Here is a 26,986-nt window from a genome sequence, read left to right as displayed (position 1 = left end):
ATTTCTGCTATCATGCCTCTGGGTAGTACCCTCTCCTCTTCCATGGAGAGTAGCGAGGATAGCAAAGAGGGTATCATCGCTGATGTTCGGCGTATGCAGGCGAAGAGGAAAGTTGTCTTGGCCATGGGTGAACCGATTACCGTCGCACCTAATGCCGCCAAAAGAATTCAGACCAGGCGTAGCTTTTCCTGTCTGTTGAGTTCTATGGCTTCCATGCCAACCGGCGTGGTTGTGATCCCTGATGACGACGCGCAACAGTCCGAAGGGACCCATGGGGCGCGTGATCAGCCCGTTGTTTCGTCTATCTCACCCATACCTCTTCCAAGTGTTATGTTTCTTCCTTTGAAGCTTTCTCCTGTCAAGGACTCTAGCGATCCCGGCCAGGCGTCACTCCCTCTGGGCGGTGTTACTGGGGAGAGTTCCGCCAGGTCCCATGTCTTTGCCCCTTCTTGGAATCTTCACAATGATTCTCGGTTATCCGTTCGTTCCAATGCTTTGGAGTTCTCTCGCCATGTTTTTCCTCCTGGTGCAGTTAGTGACATGGAGGCCATGGGTAACCCTGCTCTAGCCCACAATATGGCTTACGCTGCCGCGCAAGCCATGTTTTACCTTGTTGCCGGCTCCCGACGCATCCACTCCCTTAGCGAAATGGAGGCCACCCATGCCACATGCGAGTCGCGTGTGGTAGGGCTGGAGCATCGCGTTGGCGAGCTTGGTGAAGACCTCCAGCTTTCTGAACAAAAGTGTCAGCTCCTTGTATCTGAGAAGGCTATCCTTGACGATGCTAGAGCCGCTTTAGAGGCCAAGGTTGACTCCCTTACTCAAGTGAATGAAGGCTTGATGATTCAAGTTGAGAGTCTTGAGCGCGATGCTGCTGATCGTGACAAGTTGATCTCTTCTTTGCAAGCGGATGTGGGTGCTTCTCGCCGGGATTTGGATTGGTTAGTACGTGTGGGTGTCGTTTGTATTGTGGACAAGTTGATTGAGCATCCGGATTTCACGAATGCTTTAAGTCTCATTCGACACGCTGCTTTTGTGGCTGGGATTGAATCCGTTCCGAAAGTGACCACTAGAGCTGGGTCTGATGATGCTGGTGCTTGTCTTTCCTCCACTGGTCCGGTGGTTAGTGTGAACGATGCTCTGTTATCGTTTGCGAGTATGGATCATGCATCTTTATTGGGTTTGGGAGATTTGGATATTGGCGGCCTCTGGGAGTTGTGTTCTTTCTCTGGTTCAGAAGGTACCCCAGAGGGTATGATGGTTCAAGGGGATGAAATTATGCAGGTGATCGAGGATGATGCTGGCCAGGATGGGCAAGATGTTGAGGATGATGGCGACCGCGACATTGGAGTGGGTGATGAGGGTGTGGTGGTGGGAATGGTCGTTGGCGATGGACACAATGGTGATGAAAACAAAGATGCTCCAGCATCTTGTGCTACCCCTCCTGGGGCGTGAAAATGTTCTCTATGGTTGTTTTAGTTTCCTTTTGTTGTTTTTGCCCCCCTTTTTTTGTCTGTTTCGCTTTGGGCATGTAATGTATGGGCTTTGCTAAAAATTACTCTTTTGATTGTATGTAAAGACGTTTGGTGTGCTGGGTGTCCAGCTGCATGCTCTAAGCATTGCTCTCTTCTAACAATATTGTGATGCACTAAACATTTTGTTTTGCCCACATTAGTATCGACACGCTAAGTGTCAAGGTTGGGTTCTCTAAGCACCCGACAATAAAATTTAATGCATTAAGTATTTAAACATTTTAAGATTTAATACACTGAGTATTAAAATTTGGCATATTAACCATTCGATTACATTGACCGTGGGCTCCAATACACTAAGTATGAAAATCATGTCGCTAAGCATGAAATCAAGTACACTAAGTACTTAAAAATGTGGTATACTAAGTACGACGCTGGGCAACTGGGGCTATTTGCCACTTCGTCCTTAAAAGAAAAACTTCTTCAAGTTTCTAGTGTTCCATGTTCTTGGTATCCGCCTTCCTTCCACTGTTTCCAACACATATGCGCCATTCCTATTTGCTTCTATGATCTTATACGGGCCCTCCCATACTGGGCCCAGCTTGCCTTGAGGTTGGGTTCGACTTGCCTCGTTCCTTCTCAGCACATACTCGCCTACTGTGAACGCTCTCTCCTTTACCCTCTGATTGTAATATCTTTCCGTTACACGCTTGTATGCAGCTTGGCGTATCTCCGACTTCTTACGCCTCTCTTCGAGGACATCCTGATTCAACCTTAGGTCTTGGGCATTGCTTTCTTCATCCGCATTAACCGTTCTTAACGTGCCAACCGTTATTTCAATGGGAAGTACAACCTCTGTTCCATATGTTAGGCTGAATGGGGTCTCCCGTGTGCTTGTTCGTGGAGTGGTTCTGTATGATCACAACACTGCCGGTATCTCCTCTACCCAATTCCCCTTTGCCTTACCCAACCATTTCTTGATGCCATTCACAATGGTTCGATTGGACACTTCTATTTGCCCATTAGCCTATGGATGCGCCACTGATGTGAACCGCTGATTTATCCCTTTACTGGCGCACCATTCTCTGAAAGGATTTTCAGCAAATTGTAGGTCATTGTCACTGACGAGCACCTTAGGTGTTCCGAACCTTGTCATGATATTTTTCCATACAAACTTTATCATGTGCCTTCCTGATATGCACGCTAGCGGTTCTGCTTCAGTCCACTTTGTGAAGTAGTCTACTACCACCACCATGTACTTCAGCTTCCCATGTGCTTCTAGGAACGGGCCTACAATGTCTATGCCCCATTGGTAGAATGGCCATGGGCTGGATATGTTCTGCAGTGGTACTGGCGGGTTTGCTTGAACTGGAGCATAAGACTGGCATTCCCCACACTTCCTAGTCACTCCCAGCGCGTCTTGATGTACAGTGGGCCAGTATATTCCCATTCGGAGCACTTTACCCGTTAAAGCTCTAGCTCCCTCGTGTGCGCCCGCCTGGCCTGCGTGCGCCTCCTGTAGCGCCTCCATCCCTCTGGCCTGATCTACGCATTTCAACCACGGTGCCGTGAACCCTTTTCGATACAACTCCCCGTTTATCAATGCATATGAGGGCGCCTTTATACGTATTTTCCTAGCTTCACTGTGGTCGTCTGGTAGTACTCCTATTTGCAAATACTCCATAAATGGTGTCATCCATATGGGCCCGGTGGTTGTCAAGGTATTTATCTGCCACTCGTATATACTTCTTTCCCTGAGCACCTCTACCAAAACCTTCTTCGATTGATGATCGAAACATGTAAATGCCAACTTGCTTAAAGCGTCTGCCCTTTTATTCTCGCTCCGAGGTATTTGCTTAATCGTGAACTGTCTGAAGGACTGGATCAGCTATCTCACCATTCTCACATACCTCTCCATTCTCTGATCTCTTGCCTCAAAACTTCCGTTAATTTGCTTCGCGACTAATCTCGAATCTGTTAGGGCTGTCACAGCCTTCGCACCTATTTGTTTAGCTAAGCGCAACCCTGCGAGCAAGGCTTCATACTCCGCCTCGTTATTTGAGGTGTGGAAGTCGAACCGAAGAGCATAGGTCACTTCCTCTCCCTCTGGGCTAGTCAAGATTAAGCCTGACCCTGAGCCTTCCCTGCTGGACGCCCCATCGGTATATAGCGTCCATGAGTAGTCGTTGGCTGGGACCTCCTCTACCACCCAAATTCTTTCCTTGACTGAGCTTCCTTCGTCTGGAATTTCGAGCAAGAAATCAGCCAGTGCTTGCCCCTTAATGCTTGTCCTTGGACGATAGCTTATATCATGCTCCCCTAGCTCAATTGCCCACTTTGCTAACCGGCCCGATGTTTCTGGCTTGAGCAATATCTGTTTGATGGGGCAATTTGTTAGTACCTCTATTTGGTGCGCTTGGAAGTAGCGCCTCAAACATTGCGCCGCGTAAATGAGCGCCAGGACTAGCTTTTCCAGGGTGGGGTAATTGAGCTCAGGACCCTGTAATGCCCTACTCACGAAGTATACCGGCTTCTGCTCTCCTTCCCTTTCTACGGTCAACACTGAGGATATCGCTTCGTTCGAGGTCGAGAGATACATTTGCAGTGTTTCCCCTGGGATGGGGCTGGCCAGTGTGGGTAGCTTGTGTAGTGCTTCCTTAATCTTCTGGAGCGCTTCTTCCGCCGCGGCTGTCCATTGAAAGTTGTTCTTTTCAATACAGCCTTTCAGTGTATGGATTAGTGGCATGGCCTTGTCAGCGGATTTCGAGATGAATCTAATCAAAGCCGTGAGCTTCCCATTCAAACCATGTGCGTCTCTGAGGGTGCCTGGGGGTGGTGTCTCCATAAATTCGTCCACTTTAACTGGGCTAGGCTGGATGCCCTGTTTGGTAACATAGTATCCCAAGAACTGTCCTTCTTCTACCCCGAATGTGCACTTAGCCGGATTCAATTTCATTTTGACCCTTTCTAGTGTACGAAAAGTCTCCTCGATGTCTTGCAACATTTTGTTTGCATGGGAGCTCTTAATCACCATATCATCGACATACACCTCGATATTCCTCCCAATTTGCTTGGCGAAGACCGAGTCGACTAGGCGCTGGTATGTGGCTCCCGCATTTTTCAAACCGAAAGGCATCTTTGTGTAACAAAAGGTGCCATGATCCGTGTAGAAGGCCGTTTTTTCTTCATCCTGCTCGCTCATTAGAATCTGATGATATCCCTTATATGCATCCAGGAAACACTTTAGCTTAAACCCTTGCAGCGATTCCACTTTCTGGTCGATCTCCGGGAGGGGATAGCAGTCCTTGGGACACGCTTTGTTCAAGTCTGAGAAGTCAATGCACATGCGCCATGACCCGTCTTACTTGCGCACCATAACCGGATTAGCGATCCATGTTGGGAAAACTGCTTCCCTTACTATTCCGGCCTCCGCCAGCTTAGCCACCTCTGCGTTAATTGCCCTGTTGCGGTCCCCTCCCTGGACCCTTTTTCTGCTTCACTTCCTTTGTCCCTGGTTTGATCACCAGTTTATGCTCAATGACCTTCCTATCTACCCCCACCATGTCTGTGGGGGTCCATGCAAATATGTGTTTGTACCGTTTGAGTAGGTCGACTACTGCTTCCCTTACGTGACCTGGGAGGTCGTGACCAATGCTGATCGGTTGATCAGGGTATCCTTCGTTGATTACTTCCTTTCCTTTTGTCGGGTCTTGTCGCGACTTCTTTGTTTCTTTAGTCATCTCTGCTGGCTTCATGACCGTAACGCACTGTAATTCCCTGGGAGGGGTGGCAAGTACTGTGGTTGGGCCTGCCGAAGTGTCGAATTTCAAGATTCCATGCATGGTCGACGGGACCGCTCCTAGCTTTAGGAGGGCCGTTCTACCCAAGATGATGTTGTGCTCTGCCGAATGTCGAATGACCACGAAGTCGATTAGGACCGTCTTCTTTCGTTGTTTATCATGGCTGGTGATTGTCAGGGGCAGGTGAATCGTGCCCACCGGCCATAGGCTGTGGCTGGTGAATCCGACCAGTCTCCCCGCCGTGGGTCTCAGGTTGTCTTTCCAACGATCTGGGAGAAGCCGAAAACAATGCTCATAGATTATGTCTGCCGAACTCCCTGTGTCGACGTAGACTCTGTGTATGGTCACATCCTTGATGGAGTCCTGGATTACCAATGGGTTATCACCTCTTCATCCCTCAGGACGGGGGTCTTGCGCAGAGAACATGAGCATTCGCGCGGGGGGCCCGGGGATCCATTGGTTTGGCGATTGTGCCTCCCTACTTCTTTTGTTACGTATCATGAATATTTCCTTGGGTTGAACTCCTTCTCGAGGCGCGTTCTTGGTGTTTTCAGCGTCAAATTTGGCGCCCAGGCTCCATACTATTTCCACCAAGTCTCCTTTGAGCTGCTTTTCTTCCATTTCCTTCTTGAGTACCGAACAACTGGCAGTATCGTGTGTCTTGCTTTTGTGGTACTCGCAATACCGGCTCTTGGGTGACTTGGCTGGCTGTTGTTTCTCTGATACCGTGTACACCTCCGGTCGACGACTCCGTCTGTCGTCTCTATCGAATGGCCGGAACCTCGCCTGAGGCCTCCTTACCTGGCCAAAGTGCCTACTTCCCCCTCGAAATTCCATGTGACTTGGGTTGTGGCGTTTGGTCGTCATAGCGTTTAGATATGCCTGTTTTGCTGCCTCGCCTTCTTCCTGCCTCAGATATCCTTCTACCCTCTCCTTTAACTCGGCCCTCGTTTGGGGTTTCTTACCCATAAGCTTTTGTGACAAGGGGTCTGGTAAAAGTCCCCACGTGAAAGCGCCAGCTATGAGTCCCTCGTCGTGTCCTGGCACGTCTAACGTGGCGTTTATGAACCTGGTGAAATATTCTTGCACGGTTTCATCCTCCTTTTGCTTATAGCCTATTATGGAATAAGAATCTCCTTTGTACTTTCGTAGCTGCATGAAGTTGTTAAGGAATAAGTATTTAAGTTGAGCGAAATTGGAGATGCTGCCTGGACGCAACGTCTTGAACCATGTGCATGTGTTGCCATCAAGAGTCGTCGGGAAATATGTGCACCAGAACCTCTCATCAAGCTTCAGAGACGTCATTGTCCACTCATATGTGTCGATGTGGTTATCTGGGTCAGTAGTACCATTATAGGTTTTGAGCGTTGGTAGTTTGGCCGTGTTTGGTATTTCTTAGTCTACCAACCCTTTGACAAACGGGGATGTAACGCTGCGAGAAAGGCAGTCTTGGGTTGGAACGGTTGATGTGCCTTGCGACTGGTGTTGGAGGTTTAAACCGCATGACGACGATGCATGATAGCCTGGACTTGGTCCGTAAAAGGGGTGTTGTTGGAATGGCAACTGGAGAGGATAGCCGGAGGAGAAAGGGTGTATTGGTATTAAAGGGATGATTGTCGAGGCCTGCTGGAGGTTATGGTTGGAGGCAATGGTAGGTACAGTCCACGTGCCCACCATCGTGTAGATAGGTGGTGTATGAGCTACCATAGTCTGCGCCAGTGGGGGTAGGGAAAGCATTGGGCCCGGTCCACCCGTCACTTGATTGAACGGTGGCATTGAAAACAGCGGCTGAATGTTGAGAAAGCATTTGGTTATCGTAGAGCTTCCCTCACCTAGGGTTGCTCTGTTTACCGCCGTGGGCGGCGGTGTTTCGTCCAACGTTGCCATGGAGCGTATGGGACTAGCCTGATAGCCATCGTTTCCATCGCTGTCGTCGAACGCCATTAATTATTCAGCCTTTTGCTTTTAGTTTGTGTTCTTCGTCTCACAAACGGATGGCGCCAAATGATGCGACCTGAACTTCAACCGGATTAGCGCTGGTGAATCAGGTTCCTCGTTGCTTCTGCAAGATCACAAGAAAGAGAGGCCGTCACTCGTTTCCCGGGAGGGTGCTCCCAGAGGAACGCTCCGACGGTCAAGTTAGAAGGTATCTAGGGTTTTTTTTGTGTCTTCTTTTAGAGAGAAGAGCTTACCTTGTGAGTCCGAGGGTGCATCCTTTTATACCTAGCGCTCTTGCCCAGTACGTACTGGACAAGATCGCTTTTTGGGGAGACAAGATCAAAGGCGCTGATTGGAAGGTCGTGCGTCCTCAACCGTTAGGGCGCTCTTATTGGCTCTGGCGGTAATGGCCTGACCCCACTGTTTGTCCCCTGATCGTCTCTTTTGTCTTGGAGCTAGGAGCGTTCTTTAGCGGGCGCGAGCCCCTCGCCTGGGCATTCTGTCCCCAGGGGCGCTGGCGGGCGCTGAGCCCGCTGGGCTTAGCCCGACTGGAATGCTCGGCGCTTCGGTTAGGCGCGATTCTGTCGTGCCGTCTTAGGCACGTCATCAATATTAAGCCGTGAAATAGTAGTCAATGTTGTTGACTATGTTGTGTGGTGTAGCTACCAATACATTGGCTGAGATCGTCATCTCAAGGCCTTTGCTGTTCAATGCTCATGAGGAAAGGTTATGAATCTTTTACGACCCCTCGTTCTGTGCCATTTACACAATCTCAGCTCTGAGATGTCATTGGCATATTGTAGGTAAAGATTATGACTCTTTTAAGACCTACGGCTGCATTCTTGCATAGATTTTCTCAAGTAGCATAGGTGATCAGCCATTGTTGCTACTTAGAAAATATGCACATCCTCTATACTTTGTGTTTTTGCAATACAGAATTTTGGAAAGTTTTTTCAAAATGAAAATCATATTATTTCGTAAGGAAAAAAGAAAGACATGAGACAATAGACTCTGAATGTCTAAGTGTCAGGGCATGTGCCCGGTCTTTGCTTTGGCACCTGAAGTATGGCTATCCTGTGCGGAGTTGGGCCATACTTCTTTTTTGGCGGTGACGTCTTTCGACACCCGATGTAAGTGGGTCTTCATAGGTTGGGGCTTCCTATCATTTCCCCTAGCGGGGCCCGGCGTGGGGGAGTTATGTTTCGTTTCTCGTTCCCTGGATATGTTCTCGTCTGTCTTTCTTTGCGACCCCATGCGTGTTGCAACCATGGGAAACGCCTCCCCTTGGCCGGGTAAGAGTGTCTCCTGTGTGTTTATGCACACCTATCCTCCTCGCATTTCCCGCTATCACTGGAGATGTTGTTTTGCTTGTCGGGGGCTCTTGCTGGCGCTCTCCTACGGGAAAATCTACTTGTTAAAAGGAACAACATTCCACCTCCGTTGTTGTTGTTTCTTGCACTTGCGCCCTCTATTCTGAGGAGCTTTGGTTCATGTCTTACATTGGCGAAGATTTGCTCTGGAGCCCGAATTGTTCTTTTGTTGGGCATTGCCTGGTTGTCAATTATGGGCCAGACAGGCACCTTTGCCTGTGGGCCAGTGTTTCCTTGTCGTATGCTCGTCACTCTATATTCTCGCTAAGCGCTCCTTAGGCCGGCGTTAGTTCCCTTCTGTGGTAGAGATGTTGTGAGTCGACTGAACACACCTCATCATCTTTTCCTGGTCTCATGGACTGGCACTTGTGTCACAACATATTTCTTTTGTGGGCCTTCTCTTTTTTGGCGACCTTTGTTTTGACGTGATTAGGTTTCTTTCCTTGCTCCTCGTTGGGCATCATGCCCAATTGTCGGCTTGGTCGCTACTACCATTGCTGACCCATCACTCGTGTTGAATTTGAGAACACCGTGGAGAGTAGATGGAATTTCTTGCAACTGGAAAAGCGCAGGCCGACCTAGGAGAATGTTGTGCTGTGCCGGGCGATCAACTACTGAGAATTCGAGCACCCTTGTTATCTCATTTGCCACGTCATGACTAGCCAATGTGAATGGGAGTCTGACTGTTCCCGTTGGCCAAATGCGGTGACCAGTGAATCCAACTAGCAGGCCATGGCGCGGTGGCTGGAGGTACTCTTTCCATTTGATTAGCAGTTGACGAAGGCAGTTCTCGTAGATCACATTGACTCTGCTTCCTTTGTAGATGTAAACTTGTTCTACACGGTGTTGACTAACGAAGCCGGTGATGTGCAATGGATCATTGGGGTCCCAATGTTCTGGCTTGGGGTCATTTACTGAGAATGCTATGTGGAGGATGTTTTGGTGGTATGGCCCTGTATCTGTATATCGGCTTTGGTGGTTGGTGCATGGGCGGGGTCCGATGATGGAGAGTATCTCCGCCCTTTTTTCGCGGTCTTTTCCTCCATCCTTTTGATTTTTGGGTTGGTGTTTATCCTCGTCGAATTTTGCCCTGAGGTCTTTTGCTATATCAACTATGTTCCCAACTAGTTGTTTTTCATCAATCTCCCTCTTTAGCACAGTACACTCGTTTGTATTGTGAGTTTTGCTTTTATGATACTCACAGAATTTGGGCTTGTCTTTGTTTTCCTTGGCTGGAGCCTTGTTGATTGCATTAACATCGGTATGACCGCTTTTGCTATCTTTCGTATTGAACGGTCTGTACCTTCTAGGCATGTGTCGGGGGTGACGATTGTGTCGCTGCTGGTCGCCATCTTGCCTTCCCTGCTGGACTGAGATTGGCCGCGACACCGCCTCCTCCTGTTTGGCATATGCATTGGCTATAGCTTTGATATTGGCATCCTTTTGCTCTCCCCCCTCGATTTGCCTCAGATATTTTTCAACATGGAACTTGAGTTCATCCCGGGATCTGGGGACAGTTCCTTGCATCTTCTTCGATAGAGGCCCCGAGAGCAAACCTTGGGCGAAAGCGCATGTTACCAGGAACTCTTCATGTCCTGTAACATTCAAGGTGGCCAGCGTGAACCGATCATAATACTCACTAATCGATTCCCCTTCTCTCTACTTGCATGCCATTACAGAATTAGCGTCCCCCTTGCCTTTCCTTAACAACATGAAATTGTTGAGGAAAAGGTATTTCAGTTGCTCAAAACTGGAGATGTTGCCCGGCCTCAGAGACTTGAACCACTTGCCTGCATTTCCGGTTAGGGTGAAAGGAAAATAAGTGTAGGTGAAGCGACGATCCATCTTAAGGAATGTCATCGTCCATTTCTAATTGTCAATGTGGTAGTCTGGGTCTGTAGTACCTTTGTATTTGGGCATGTTTGGGATCATCGTCATGTGCGGAATCTCGTACTGTAGCAGCTCGTGGTTGAAATTAGAGCTAGCACTCCGCATGGGGTTGTCCACGTATGAGTATGGCATCCCGCCGTAAGCCATGTGCTGCTGCATTTGGTACAGGCTTGCATACATCTGGTTATGCATGGCCGCTGGCGAGATGTACGGTTGATATTGCGGTAGATTTGGCGGTGGCCCAAATTACTGGATTCGGTATTTCCCTACTGGAGGAGCCATATGCGTCCTTTCTCTTGTATACTGTTGAGCGTATAGAATAAACAGTTGAGCCATTGTCATGAAGGGATTAAACCCGGATTGTACTGGGGAACTGAGCTTTGGGTCCAAAAGAGTAGGATCCCTGTCATGTCGAGATCTGGCCGCCTGTGGTTTGCGATTGGGACAATGCAGGGATTGGATCTGGGGTGTGTTGTACAAACGTGTTGGGGATCGGTGGTTGTTGTACATATATCGGCATGTGGTGCAAACCTGCCATGGTGGCTTGCGGGTATACCATTGGGAAATATTGTGGCTGTGGTTGAATGGCGTGCGGGATCCACGTCCCAGTGGCGGAGGTAAGTGGGAGAGGCTGTTGTTGTGAAACAGGGATCTCTGTTTTTTGTGTTATGCGATTTGTGGAGTTGTGGTTACGATCGCCACTTGTGGAATTGTGTTGGCTGTTGGGCACCAGAGGCTGGCTGTGAGAGTTGTTGTCGTCTGCAGTGCAGAACTAGATGGTGTTTGTGAAACTGGAGTGCGATTCGACGCGTGCCCTTCCTGAACGGAAGTTTTCCCTCCTTCTAGTGACTGCATCGGACGCAGCGCTCTTTTTTCTAGTGCTCCAGATACTATTGGGATTTCGCATGTCATTGCTCCTGGTAGAATTTGTTGCATGGATGTATCGTTCTAGAGATACGCCCGGATGGCGCCAAATGTTGTGATATGGCGGAGAATGATTGAGTCGAGATTGCAGATGAACCTCACGAAAGCGACTTCCCCTGATATCACAGTACAAAACAGGAAAGAGATCGTTAGTCGACGCCCGGAAGGGGTTCCCGGGACGAAGCTCCGACGATCTGCTTAGTATGAGATCTGAGAGAGATGGTAATTGATTATAGAAAAGAGAGAATTTTGTCTGCTTCCTTGTGAGGAAGAAGGATCCTTGTATACCTGTTTGAGAGGCGTGTCTCCCAACTTATCCTGTTGAGGAATCCTCGCGAGGTGTGACGTGGCGGACCCATATTGGATGGTCCTCCGTCACGTCTTTTGCCTCGTTCTCTCATTGGCTATAAGGAGATCTTCCAAATGTATACAAAGATCGTGGTTATCGTCTAATGGGCGAGTGGGACTCTCTGATTGGTCCCACGTTTGCCAGGGTATGATTTCCTGGAGAATGGGTTTAGGCGCGACTCTGCACCTTGACCGCCTTTTCAGCGCCCTTCGCGTTGGGGAAGGCCCGGACTTGGCTTTAGACTGGGTTCAGACCAGGCCAAGCCCGATGTCAGTTTTACTTCTCTTTTGATGTTCCCCTGAGGGATACATTAACAGGTAGTGATAGCTTGGGCCATATATAGTCTAAGTTGAATAGCCTAAGAACTCTTGGTCTAATGCCTGATTGTGATGTTCTTGTCTGATTATTCGCTCTCGGGTGATCATCTATTTTACTGCCTATCTGATCCCAAACTACCGATAGTAGGGGATTAGGATGGGTCTATTTACTCCTTCGTTGGGGCCCATTATTTATGGTTGGATGGGGCCCGTTATGTATGGTTGGGCGGGAACCATGATGTATGGTTGGGCGAGGCCCGTTATATGAGTTGGATGGGGCCCATGAACTCTTGGGTTGGGTCCGCTGCACATGTTGCATGTATGTGATTAGGAGTTTTGGTTGCTCGGTGTTAGAGTCGGGATCTTGTGTGGATGCATTGCATGTATGATGGAATATATGGTATACCGGGGAACTCACTAAGCTTTATGCTTACAGTTGTGGATTAAACATTTTGCAGGTTGTTCGTGAGAAGAGCTTGGCGGCACTGTACACACGCATTGAAGATGTTCGTTTCCATGGTTTTGTAAATTTAACTCTGATATTGTATGGTTTAAATTAAAAGGATATTTCTAAATGACAATTGAAACAATGGTTTTAATCGGTTAATCTATTTAATATATAAAAAATCTTTTAATAATTTTCGGGACCTTACATGTCCATCCACATATGAACCTAACTCTCTCTCTCTCTCTCTCTCTCTCTCTATATATATATATATATATATATATATATATATATATATATATATATATATATATATATATATATATATATATATTGAAAGATCTAGTATGCTCAAGAGTCATATTTGTAGGGTTTCAAAGTACTCCATGGATGATGGCAATGGGCCCCCTTGATGAAGTGTAGGTTAAAAGCCCAAGACTTGTCTTTTCCCTATAAATAGTCATGTATTATTCATAACTAGGGTTAAGAGTGAGGCAAAATGTAGCCTCCACGTTGTGAGGTTTCTTGTAGAGTTAGATTCTTATTCCTTAAATTGTAATCTGTTCCTCATAATTGAATAAATCGAGTGATCATTCGACATATCTTCATATTTGTGTTTGTTCTTATTTTCCACATCTTGTTCATCAAATCTCAATTAGGGTTTTAATCCTAACAAGTGGTATCAGAGCGGGTCTTTGAAGATCTATTGATTTTTGAAGTATCGGTTCTTGATTTGATGATTTTCTGCACAAGTTATTGAAGATTATTGGTGTTTGGCGGTTTGGGATCAAAGTTCTTGTTCATTCTACTGTTCATCTGGGTAATTTATTCTGATTCATATTTTGTTGATATTTTCTGATTAGATCTGATTAATTGTTCATCCAAGGTTTTTTTATTGTTTCCCAGATCAGTTCTATCGATTTTAGCCCAATTTTTTTAATCATATTTATTCAAGTCCATTCCGCTGTTCTTAGGCCCACTATTTTTCGACCCCTGTTCATTGGTATAAGGGTTCTTCAATATCGTATACTGCAATTCGACTCTTCTTTGTTCTTCTATTCTTGAGTGTCTTTATTTGTGAATGATACTTTTGTCAAAATAAATTTTGATCTCATTTGATTTTGTGTTCAAACTAGTCAATCCGTTTGTTCATTGAATATCGATTTTGTTTCATGATTGTTGAGTGGAAATTTTCAGTCTTGTGATATACCATTGTCGAATAGTTGGTCAAAGAAAGAAAAGTCAAAATTGAATTAAATAATCGAAGGCAGTTGATGCGATGAACTGGCAATTTTATTTGTTAATCTAGTTTTTGGAACAAGCCTTCACAGTGGTACATTGCTTTGAATACGGTCAGAATATAGGCTATCAGAGCGTAGTTAATTCCATCTCGTAATCTGATGCTTCACGTTCTTCTGGTTCGCAATGTAATGGGTCTTGCAATTGGGGCTTAAGTCAAAATCGGATGTGTGGTTCGTACTGGATTGGAACTCAGTCGATGTGGTTGTGTATCTGTTCGCTTTTGCAGGTCAAAACTCAAGGTCAAAATTGGTAGTGCGAACTCTTTGGTGCGAGCGGACTCACTGAGAACCAAAGAAATTGGAGTGATTATGTGCTTATTCGCAATTGCTTGTCAACCGAAATGTCAAAATAGACTGTGATTCGGGTGAATATTTAATGAATGTTCTTACCTGCGAACGAATCGATCTCATCTGGGACGAACGACGGTCAAAACGAAAAGTCAAAATTGCCTTGCAAGTCCTTCATGCGAACGTTCGCTTTGGGGTATAATCGACGGACTCGGAACGAACCTGGAATGAACTTGGGTTCGTATGTTTGTGCTTGGAACGAAAGAAGGGAGGACAGAAAATGAACCTTGTGCTCGGATTCGCACCTATGATTGGATTCGTTTGTGGAGATTCGCCTTAGGTGTAGAATCAACGATCTTGGAACGAATGGTGGCACTAAACTCGGATTCAGAGTGCCATAGGCACGAATGTCTGAAAACGAACTGTGTGCTCAGAACGAAAGTATGATTCGCGGCTATTGATTTTGGAGGTCTCGCATTCGTTCCAGTCGTTGTGTTCTTTTTATCAGGCGTTAAATGGGGATGAAGATGACTCAAGTTATAATTTTGGTCCCTGCTGATTCAGCGTTTTGACACTTTTGGTCCCTATTGTTTTCAAAGTTTGACGATTATGGACCAGTTCCAGAAATTGTTACAATTAAAAGGGAAATTGATGCAGTGTTACATTTTTAGTCCCAGAATTTCAGCAAAGTGACAATTTCATCCCATTTTTCAAAAAGTTTACAAATTTAAGGGCTGGTGAACAGTTTTGGATTTCTTAACGCACATATTCTTTTTCGTGAACAGAAAATTAAGGATTCCATCAAGTCTTGGCGGTTCAGAAAGTCGTTGTTCGCAATAAAGTCAAACTTTTTCGACGTTCTCGGATTTTATATTCATTTTGTATATCATTTTGTCGCGGGGGAGCACAGTAAATTTTTATCCATTCAAGATCATTCTCATGACCATTTGAAGGCTTTATAATCACATTTTTTATTATAAATCGGGGGAGAATTTGGTATGGCCATTCGAAATTGGATTTGTGACTTTTCAAATTTGAAGATTTTTTATAAAGCTTATGGTAGAATTATGAAGGTAGCTTTCTTTGTTCTGAAATGGGTTTTTATGGCGGGTTTGGCTTTATTGAAGATCTTTGGGATTACATTAGAAAATGAAGTTTAAAAACATTACTTCAGTGCTTGGTTTATATATATATATATATATATATATATATATATATATATATCCTAGAACCCGTGGTTGAAGACTATAGAAAAGTCAAGATTCGTGGATTGCTTCAAATATTCCTCATTGCAAGATCTTTTCTTATTTTCTAGATGCTTGTTTTGGAAGTTAAAGCATTGTCATCCATTCCATACTTTGAGGGGGGAGATTGTAAGGTTTCAAAGTACTCCATGGATGATGGCAATGGGCCCCTTTGATGAAGTGTAGGTTAAAAGCCCAAGACTTGTCTTTTCCCTATAAATAGTCATGTATTATTCATAATTAGTGTTAAGAGTGAGACAAAATGTAGCCGCCACGTTGTGAGGTTTCTTGTAGAGTTAGATTCTTATTCCTTAAAGTGCAATCTGTTCCTCATAATTGAATAAATCAAGTGATCATTCGACATATCTTCATATTTGTGTTTGTTCTTATTTCCGCATTTTGTTCATCAAATCTCAATTAGGGTTTTAATCCTAACAATATTAAAGTGATATTGCTAAATAACATATGATACTAATGGGTCACACTAAAAACAACTTGATACGATTGATTATTTATTAGAAATTGATTTTAATAAATATTCAATAAAACTCTTATACTTAATTGTAAATTATTTGTTTCATGGAAATAATATTTTTCATTAGCAAGTAACATTATATTATTTCATATGGTATGAATTAATAACTCATGCACAACTTTTGTTTGGACTAGTTGAAAAAACTTTTGTCTTTTACTCAAAAGAAAAAGTTTATATTTTATAAAACTTGAGTTTATAAAATTTAAACTAACTTTCCTCTTCCTTATGCAATTTTCGAGATTTGCATTAAAAGAAGAAGTATATGACTTGTTTAATCATGCTTTAAAGGTATGGGAGACATGCTTATGATAATGAGGACAAGGTTGCTTAAAGTGCTAAGGACTAATGGTTAATACCTTCACTTTTTGCATATAAATATAAGGCTTGCACTTTGGCTAGTGATCATCCTTCTTCCTTTGTAACAATGGCCAAAAGTTCCTTTTCTCCCTCTCATTCTCTCTTAATTAGTTAAGAACACTTGAAGTTACTTGCATCTTCAAGCCTTCTTTAAGTTCATATTGGTTATGAACTTAAAGCTTAAGGGTTTAAGAGTTTTGGACTAGTATCTACATCAAGTTGAGTCATTGTTGGTGTCTCGAATGTTCCACATTCTTCATCAACTTCCAAGCCTCCCAAGAGAACCCAAAGAACTACAAAGGTTGTTATTTCTTCATCCTTCCTTTGGTTGGTGTTTAATCTTTCTATACCTTGCAAGAAGATCCTTGGTGGATATAAAATGTTTATGTTACATCAAAAATTAAAGTATTCCGTTGCCATATTTTTCTAGTTTATAAAACTATTTTTGAACTAAAACCCAACAATTGGTATCAGAGCCAGGTTGCAAGTTTGGTTAGATTTTTTGATTTTTGGAAATCTTAGTTTTTTGGAGAATATGGATAACTTGTTTTTGTATAAAAATAAGTTCATACATATTTTCTATGACAACCTTTTTTTATTTTATGTGACAAAAGCTTCATGCATCTTTTGTCATCTAAAGTTGTCTTAGAAAAACAAAGGTTGTTTGATGTGTATATAGATGTATATGATGTGCATAAACTATCCAATGACCAATGTGTTGTTATGTTGTTGTGTTGGTTATTTTTGTTATAAAATGGTTGTAATAATTTATTTATTCATATGGTATGTAATAATTAAATAGATTAGCTTTTCTAGGTTATTTTTGTAAAGTAATAGATTAGTTTTTAGAATTAATTTATTTGTACAAAAATGTAACAAGAAATCAAGTTGGAACCATTTATTGAAGACAAAAGAGCAATTTTCAAGTCTAAAAGGTGTGCAGGATTTTCAGTGACATTTTCTGAAAAGTGTCGTTAATGTTGTTCACAAAGGGTTGTTGGCTTTTAGCGACAGTTGCTGAATTTTAGTCTTGAAGAAGTTTTTCCAATCTTTTGCAAGCAATGGGTGCTTACTCAAGTGGGAGCTTCTTCAACAACATTACAACAAGATTTTTCGGTCCCCTTAAATGTCCATTTGGGAATGGACTTGACATTTTTCTGTTGGCTCACAAAAATGTCATTAGTTGGTTATGTTTATGCACATATCTTTTTATGCATATTTGTCTTGTTTATTTATGTAATTATTATGTGTGGTTGATAAATTAGCTTTTCACATGCTAAAATAATTTTGGAGATAATAAACATCACATGGAGTTTGGGTTTTCAAAATTGGACATAAGATGTAAGAAGTTATTATATTAAATAAAACCCGGTTTTATAAAATCGTTAATAACGACAAATTTTGAAATACTCCATTATAAGTTTTAAAATGGTGATATTTATAACTTATACAAACTCCAAATATATATATTAGTAATCAAATAAAGTTTTATTAAAGATATAAAAGGTTCAAATGCATTCAAACTTAATACCGGTTATTAAAATTGAATTGCGTCAAATTATATAAAAACTAGTTTTTTATATAGAACCTTTAAAAGTGATTTTCTTTTGAAAAATTGATACCATGGTTTATTATATGCATGTAATAACCATGATATCATATGCTTTTAAACTAGAATTATAAAATATATAAAGACCCTTTTTACAAACCTCAAATCTATGCAATCCTTTTGAAAAACACCCGCACGTATCTTGTATGCACTAGTAGGATAAAGGATACCTAACCGCTTAGTGTTGTCTTTTGATGACCGGGGTGTCTTCGCGATTTCTATAACCAATTTATAGGCCGATTACACAAGTTTTTCAAATTGGACGATTTGATCGGAAATCTTTTGTGATAAAGGATACCTAAGCAAGAGAGTTCTGAGGCATAGATGGGATCAAACATGTCTAATTAAATTTGTTATTAGTGATCTCATATATATAGGAATTATATAGTGAGATATAATTGATAATTGATATCTACCGGGTTGAATTCAAATGGATGGGATAAATGATACCTAACCATTTATTTGTTTTGCAAATTGGATCCTAGACTTTGATAATTAATTTTTTGAAAACTAAAAGGGTATTAATTATTAAAGATTAAATATTGAAATTACTAAATGAATTTTGTTAAAATTTTGTAGTTATATATAATCCATTCTCATTATCATGAATTGTCATTTTCTTTAATGACTAAATGAAACAATAACATTCAATAGATACAACTTTAATGAATGGGCTCGTGTCTTAAGAGACAATCTCATGAGAGATATGAAATTGTATACACTTAAAGGTCCTAGTCCTAAACTATTTTCTTTGAGCAATGAACCTGAACATGATACCTAGTAAATGCATCACCGTGATGCTAAAGATGCTTCTAACATCAAACTAGGAATAGTTATTCATGACTTCTAGGAAGTCTTGGATAAACTAAACATATATCTGATGATATAACAGGTCAAGCAATATTCCAATAAATACAGTGATATTTTATTTAAAGCTAGTTTAAACATTGGAATAATGCAAGGCTAAAAGAATCACCTTGTATGATCCAAGAGGCCCATGTTTTATGGACTGAACACCTTTAAGCCCAATAAATCTACTAAATCCCACATGGATGGATCTTGTTTCTTTTGAGAAGAAATTGGACATTGGAAGAGGATTTACTCCTCTTATTTGGAAAAAAAGTATGGAAGAGACTAGTACTTCTTGTATCTACTAGATAGAGCTCATACTTTTCATATAACACTTAGGTACTTGGTACTTAAATGTTAATCTAATATTTGTAAATGGCTTGCAAATATTTATTGAAGAGTAACCAATATGAGCACAATCAAGTTGGAACAACACTCTAGGAGTTTCGATTATTATTTATGCTTGGAACATAAATTACTTGTAATGTAAAACAATATTTGTTTTGGAACAATGTGTGTTTTAATTTAGCATGTCTAAAATTATGTCTCAGTTATTTTATTCAAATGTTTGATAATTTACTTAATCATTTTTTCATAACAATAATATTCGTATTATGAAATGATTAGCTTCTATTTATGACACTAGATCTCTTAATAGAATTATAAAGTAAATATCAACATTTTATAAATAAAATCAAGTTCTATATACAAGCACTTTTGACTTAAACTTATTTTAAATCAAACTTAGCTTGGACATTGTTATCTTTATTATATAAATGGCATTCACATATTCCAACTTCAAGAAAGGGATCTTTGAAGGCAAATAATGTAGTTTATTTGACATATGTGAACCTTATTTATATGTAAAGGATTCCTAATGATATTTTCACTATGGTGTAGAGAAAATAATTAAGGAACTATACACTTTGGTGTATGACATCCTTTCTAATGAATGTATGAGATTGAGCACAAGATACCAAATCCACTTTATTAAAAACTATAGTAGTTTTAATTATATTTTACATGGTAAAGCATAATTGTGAAATCTTTATTGAAGGTTTCAAAAGTTGAGATACAAACCGGTAAAAACCAATAAGGCCTTAATGATAATAAAGGATGAATTAAATCTTACTTGGTATGATTTACTTTCTAATTGGTAGAAATATCCTCCTTTAATCCTTTTGGGATAATACTTCAATCACTATTAATTATGAATACAAATACCAACTAATAAGTAGATTAGACACGTTATAAGATTTAGTATGGAAAGACTCCATCCTCATCTTACTTAATGTTTTGTGGATTTGAAGCCGATGTTGGACTAAAGCTTCTGAACCCAAAATCTGCTAAACACATATTTGTATAATACTCTAAATGTGGCTTAGATTATTAAATGAAAACCTGCCAAGAACAAGTCCTCTTATTCTTGTGAAAGCTAAGTTAGTAGAAAGCAAGCTTCTAATGACAAAGCGAGTGGCAGGTACATGGAACTTGAAGCAGCTCAAGAACCATAACCTTATGTAGTAATAGTTGGCACTAGTTTTAACAAGGATTGTTAAAATTGAATAATAGCTATTCACAAACACTAATTGTTCGCATTACTGGTAGAAATCATCTATGACTTGAGAAATGTGGAATCTCTCATTGATGAGCTTTTATTGATAATTTCTGGAAAATCCATCAAGTACCAAAATGCTATGTCAGATCTCGAATTTTATAAATGACTTCGAGTCATGAACATGAGATGTAATCCATGTATAAGAATCAAGTAGGGGTTTGATTAAAATTCATCCCTATAGCAAGGCTAGAAGGATAAAATGATTCTTCTAGAAAGAATAAATTACATGGATAACCATACACATTTAAAGCAAGACTTTTTGTAAAAGGATTTTCTCATACTCATGTCATTGACTATGGTCCTCATCATACTCATGACATTGACTGTGATCAAACCTTTTTCACAAGTAGCTATAATTAGATTAACTAGGATATTATTTGCTAAAAATTCATATTATTAATATGAGATATAGTAAATAGATTTCAAGAAAGACCGCTTTTTTAAACAGACATATACTAGAAGATATCTATATAGATTAGCCTGGAGGTTTTCTTGATCCATGTCATCCTAACAAAATGTGTAGAGCTTGATATCCACTTGTGGATATAAAGCAAATATCTAAATGTTATAATCATCATTTTATGTAAAACCACAAGGTGTGTTTTTCTATCAAAATAGAACATGTGTGTTTATTAAGAACTAGTGGGAGCATAGTGAAATTCTTAATCTTGTATTAATAAGACATACTTAATCATTTGAAATCACATTTTGACTGAGCAAGGTCGTTTTCACCTTGACTCGGAAAGTGTTTCTAAAATGAAAGACTTAGGAAGGAGAACATACATTCTTGGAATGTAAAATCTATAAGGGATAGATAAAATGAATGTTAAAAGTTTCATGTCCTTATACATATATTGGCAATATCTTAAAAGGGATCAAGACACAAGATTCTTTTGGAAAATTCTTGTCATTGTCATATGGCCAATTTTTAGCTAGCCTCAAAAGTACATAGCTCATAGACTTGAACTAGATGAAATGATTCTATTTGCTTGGCAAATGAATTCATCATTTACGCTATATTATGCATAGGACATGGTATTTGATCATGTTGAAAGCATGTCTTAGAATACTAATTGAATACATGCTTAAGTCACCAGATGACTAAGAGAGCATTCTAAAGAGTACTTTAGAAGAACTAAGAGAATGTATATAAGACAATCAGTTTAGAGAGGATCTTTATGGAAAGAGCTACACAAGATGTTAATTTCTAAACAGATACAAATAATTATGAATTATAATTGGATTTTGACTTCATTATGGAATGAATGGTATGTTTTGTTGGAATGAGGTCCAAGAAAAACATAATGACACAATCTACTACAAAATAAGAATATTAGAAGTTGAATTCAAATATGATTGGATGAATGAGATCATTGAAAAACTATGTTGATTTCTGTCATTCAAAGATCACATAGAAATATTTGTGACTTCGAGAGTATACTTAATCAAGCTAAGAGACTTTATGTCACGAAAGAATACCAATCATATTCTCCAACATATTTAACTATACTTAGAGTAAAGTTAAGTATGGAGATGATAGCATTCACAAAATTCACACAAATTAAGTTTTGACAGATCCATTGATAAAGTCATTCTTTTGAGCTAAGTATGAATGGTCACACTTCAACTATAAAACTTTATTATTCTAGAAATGGATTCTGATTTGGATTTAGTATTTGGATATTCGAACATTATAACAACATCTATTAGATAATGTTATGATATATTGGGATATATTCATCACATTAATACTTGTTGTGCTCTATATTAACATGTTTAATCCATGAATAATGTTATTATTCTAAAAGTTCAGAGTCGGTTATAATTATGGGAGCAATTATAAAGTAACACAAATATGAATTGTATTGGTTGACTCTCACTAGATGAAAGTAGGCAAGTGGTTGTAACGAAGTTTCATAGATACTTGTCAGAGAACTAGTATTGAACTGACCCGCATCAAGATCATCTCATGGATCGCTATCATTAATGATACTTGATTAAAAGGTACTATCTTTGTATCCTTAATACTTGAGATACATAGTGGGACTTGAGTATAGGGATTACTATGCTTTGATAATGGTCAAATGCTGTTCCTTTACCGGACAGTTATAAAAGCCATTTTCAGGTATGGTGTGAACTATGCAAGAGGATTATGTAGTCAAGATAGGATTTGTTCCTCTTATGTGTTAAGAGTTAGACATCTAAGGCGCCTTACAAAAAGTTGAAAAACTAATGAGATTGATCGTGATCCGAATCTCATGTTCAACATGATGTCTGTAACAAAGGGATAACTGATAAACTTACCTTATACACCAATTGTAGCTTTGAGTTTTTTGAGAATTGGGCATTGATAGAATGGAACAAACAGTCGTATGGTCTTAGGGGCAGTGAAATGTTACTAGACGTTCAACACTGTCTATATCAGTCTAATATGAGTGTTGCGCAAGTGGGAGATTGAATAATCTAGAGTGCTTAAGAGTCATATTAAACTGATATTGCTAAATAACATATGATACTAACGGGTCACAATAACAACAACTTGATACAATTGATTATTTATTAGAAATTGATTTTAATAAATATTCAATAATTAAATTGGGAATTATTTTTTTCATGGAAATAATAAATTTCATTAGCAAGTAACATTATATTATTTCATATGGTATGAATTAATAACTCATGCACAACTTTTGTTTGGACTAGTTGAAAAAACTTTTGTCTTTTACTCAAAAGACAAATTTTATATTTTATAAACCTTGAGTTTATAGAATTTAAACTAACTTTCCTCTTCTTTATGCAATTTTCAAGATTTTCATAAAAAGAAGAAGTGCATGCCTTGTTTAATCATGCTTTAAAGGCATGGGAGACATGCTTATGACAATGGGGACAAGTTTGCTTAAAGTGCTAAGGACTAATGGTTAATACCTTCACTTTTTGCATATAAATATGAGGTTGGCACTTTGGCTAGTGATCATCCTTCTTCCTTTGTAACAATGGCCGAAAGTTCCTCTTCTCCCTCTCATTCTCTCTTAATTAGTTAAGAACACTTGAAGTTACTTGCATCTTCAAGCCCTATTTAAGTTCATATTTGTTATGAACTTAAAGCTTAAGGGTTTAAGAGTTTTGGACTAGCCTCTACATCAATTTGAGTCATTGTTGGTGTCTCAAAGGTTCCACATTCTTCATTAACTTCCAAGCCTCCAAAGACGACCCAAAGAACCTCAAAGGTTGTTATTTCATCATCCTTCCGTTGGTTGGGGTTTAGTCTTTCTATAACTTGCAAGAAGATCCTTGGTGGGTATAAAATGTTTATGTTACTTCAAAAATTAAAGTCTTCCGTTGCCATATTTTTCTAGTTTATAAAACTATTTTTGAACTAAAACCCAACATATATATATATATATATATATATATATATATATATATATATATATATATATATATATATATGCGTGTGTGTGCGTGTGTATTTAGGATCATATGTTGAGGCGAGAACGACTGTATGCCAAGTTCTCGAAGTGTGAGTTTTGATTACGAGAGGTCCAGTTCCTGGGACATCTCGTTAACCAAAATGGGATTTTGGTCGATCCGGCCAAGATCGAGGCCGTGATGCTGTGGGAGGTTCTGAAATCTCCCTCAGAGATCAAGAGTTTCTTGGGTTTGGCGGGATATTATCATAGATTTATCCAAGATTTCTCCAGAATTGTTGTACCCCTCACTCATCTGAAGAGGAAGGGAGTGGATTTCCGATGGGGCCCTGATCAGCAGACAACATTTGAGAAACTGAGACAGAGGTTATGTGAGGCCCCAGTGTTGACCCTTCCGGAGGGTGTCGAGGATTTTGTTTTATTTTGTGATGCATCCGTCACTGGTTTAGGGGTGGTTCTTATGCAAAGGGGGCGAGTGATTGCATATGATTCTCGACATCTGAAGCCGCATGAGGCACGTTATCCTACTCATGACCTGGAGTTGGGGCCAGTGGTGTTTGCCCTCAAGATTTGGAGACATTATCTATATGAGGTCCATTGTACCGTTTACACGAATCACATGAGTTTGTTATATCTTATGGACCAGCCGAACCTGAACATGAGGTAGCGTAGGTGGGTGGACGTGGTCAAGGATTATGACCGTGAAATCCTTTACCATCCTGGTAAAGAGAATGTGGTAGCGGATTCCTTGAGACGCAAGTCGGTTGGATCTTCAGCTGGAGAGATGTGTATGACGATATCCATTGATTCCCCACTTTTGGATTTGATCAGAGGGGCACGGGCAGAAAGATTCAAGAAGAAGAACTGGAAGCGGGAGAGGATCAGGGGTGAGATTGACTAGTTTTTCACCAATAGTCGAGGACTGTTGACCTGGTGTGGTCGGGTTTGGGTTCTAGTTTTTGATGGGGTCGGGCAGATAGTGTTGGAGGAGGCTCATAAGTCTTGCTTTTTGATACACCTGGGAGCCACCAAGATGTATCAGGATTTGAGACTAAGTTTCTGGTGGCCGTGTATGTATAGGGAGATAGCCTGGTATGTTAGGAGGTGCTTGACTTGTAGCATGGTCAAGGCCGAGCATCAGAGGCCACATGGCAAGCAGCAGCCTTTGGAGGTTCCCATATGGAAGTGGGAACAGATCACAATGGATTTTATCACCAAATTACCGAAAACTGCTAAGGGATTTGATGTTATATGGGTCATTGTGGATCAATTGACCAACAGTGCCCACTTTTTGGCCATCCGGGAGAGCTCCTCGGCTGAAAAGTTAGCCGATATGTATGTTCGAGAGATTGTTGCTTGTCATTTGGTTCCAGTCTCCATTGTATCAGATCGATATGTTCGGTTCATTTCCCGGTTCTAGCAGACGTTCCATGAGGAACTGGGTACGAGACTACATTTCAGCACTGCTTATCATCCACAGACCGACGACTAGAGTGAGCAGACCATCCATACACTTGAGGATATGTTGTAGGCTTGTGTTATAGATTTTGGTAGGAGTTGAGATTCCTAACTACCTCTTACGGAGTTTTCCTACAACAACTATCACTCCAGCATTGGTGTCCCGCCTTTTGAGCTCCTGTATGGTCGGAGATGTCGTACCCTAGTTTGTTGGGGGGGAGGTTGGTCACAGATCATGGGAAGGACTGAGGTATTCCTTCATACCACGGAGCTTATACATCAGAATAGGCAGAGACTGCAGACAGCTCAGAGTCAGCAGAAGAGTTATGCCTACCGGCGCCGATCAGAGTTGGAATTTCCGGTCGTCGATATGGTACTACTGAAGGTCTCACTCTGGAAGGGTGTGATAAGCTTCGGGAAGAAGGGAAAATTGGGTCCTCGGTATATTTTACCGTTCCGTGTGATTGCCAGGGTAGGCCGGGTGGCCTACCAGTTGGATTTGACAGGTGAGCTCAGCCAGATCCACAACACTTTCCATGTTTCGCATTTGCAGAAATGCATGCTGGACGATGAGGCAGTGGTCCCTTTGGATGATATTCAGGTCGATGAGCGCCTGAATTATATTGAGAGGTCGGTAGTGTTGGTGGAGAGAAAGATGAAGGTGTTGTGTAACAAGGAGATACCTCTGGTAAAGGTTCAGTGGCAACATCGGAAAGGCTCTGAGTGGATCTGGGAGTCGGAGGAAGAGATGCGGGAGCATTACCGTGATTTATTCACAGCAGTTGATTTCGAGGATGAAGTCTAGTTCAAGTGGGGGAGAATTGTAACATCTCGATGTTGAGGTAATTTCAATTTTAGATCTATGTATGGATAATTATAGCATTTTAGTCCTTGAGTACAAGAAAGAGTGCAAAAAGGCCCATAGTGGCATTTTGGTAATTTTGGACTAAGAGTAGTACGTTGGGCGTACGTTGTGTACGTTGAGCATACTAGGGCAGACCATAGCACGTTGGGCGGACACCACGTATGCAGGGGGTACGTAATGAAACCTCAAACCCTAATTTTTAGAGTTTGGTCCATATAAAAGCATCATTAACTCTTCATTCCTCATTCCCCCCTTCAGCCTCCAACCTTCATTTTGTCCTTTGAAACCCTAATCCCTTGTATGTGATCATTTGAGATCAAAAGTGTGTGTGTTTGGTGCTTTTGAAGCAAGGTGAAGAAAGAAGCGTCATCTTGGGAGATCAAGGTCTTCTAGATCCAGGAACACCTCACTTTCAAGATCCATTTTGAGGTATAAAGTTATGAACTTGATGATTCTATGCATTGATCTAAGTTAGCCATGGATTTTTTGTCCTTTTGGTCCCATTATTTGGGTATTTTGAGTATGAGTTACTCTAATCCATTTAAGTTGTCCGTTCAGTCACTTTGAAGTGTTTAGAAGCATAAAAATGTAGTCTTGATCATGTCTTTCCCCCCATGCATGTGTTTTGAGGTGCTCCATGGGTTAAGTGGTTGAGGTTTTTGGTGTTAAGGCCTTTTTGACCATGCAACACTATAAAGTTGGAAAGTTTATGGTTAAAAACGTTAAATGGGACATGGATTTGCGTGTGGACGTGCTAAGTTAGAGTATTAAGCTCTAAATCGGTTAAGATGGAAGCTGATACGTATGTTGGGCGTACCGAAGGGTACGTTGCGCGTACGCAGATTAGGCCCCGGTGCCTTGGACCTCGAGTACACCCTGCGTACGAAGCTTGAGTCGAATTAGTTGTGTTGACTTGAGGATTTTGACCA

The 26,986-nt window shown here is 41.1% G+C and overlaps 1 protein-coding gene across 1 annotated transcript; it reads right to left on the bottom strand.

Moving 5' to 3' along the window:
• Positions 1-1,938: 1,938 nt before the first annotated feature.
• Positions 1,939-3,168, bottom strand: LOC145158244 (uncharacterized). Its single transcript, XM_079077165.1, has 2 exons — positions 2,648-3,168; positions 1,939-2,383 (listed from the first exon to the last, which is right to left on the bottom strand). The coding sequence occupies exons 1-2, from the start codon at positions 3,166-3,168 to the stop codon at positions 1,939-1,941; spliced, it is 966 nt and encodes a 321-aa protein (XP_078933291.1).
• Between the last annotated feature and the right edge of the window lie 23,818 nt (positions 3,169-26,986).

The sequence above is a fragment of the Lactuca virosa genome, chromosome 2 (assembly GCF_052849685.1).
Source record: "Lactuca virosa cultivar CGN04683 chromosome 2, Lactuca_virosa_CGN04683_v6, whole genome shotgun sequence".
NCBI lineage: Eukaryota > Viridiplantae > Streptophyta > Magnoliopsida > Asterales > Asteraceae > Lactuca > Lactuca virosa.
Note: the sequence above shows the minus strand (reverse complement) of the source record. Positions and strands in the feature narration are given on the sequence as shown.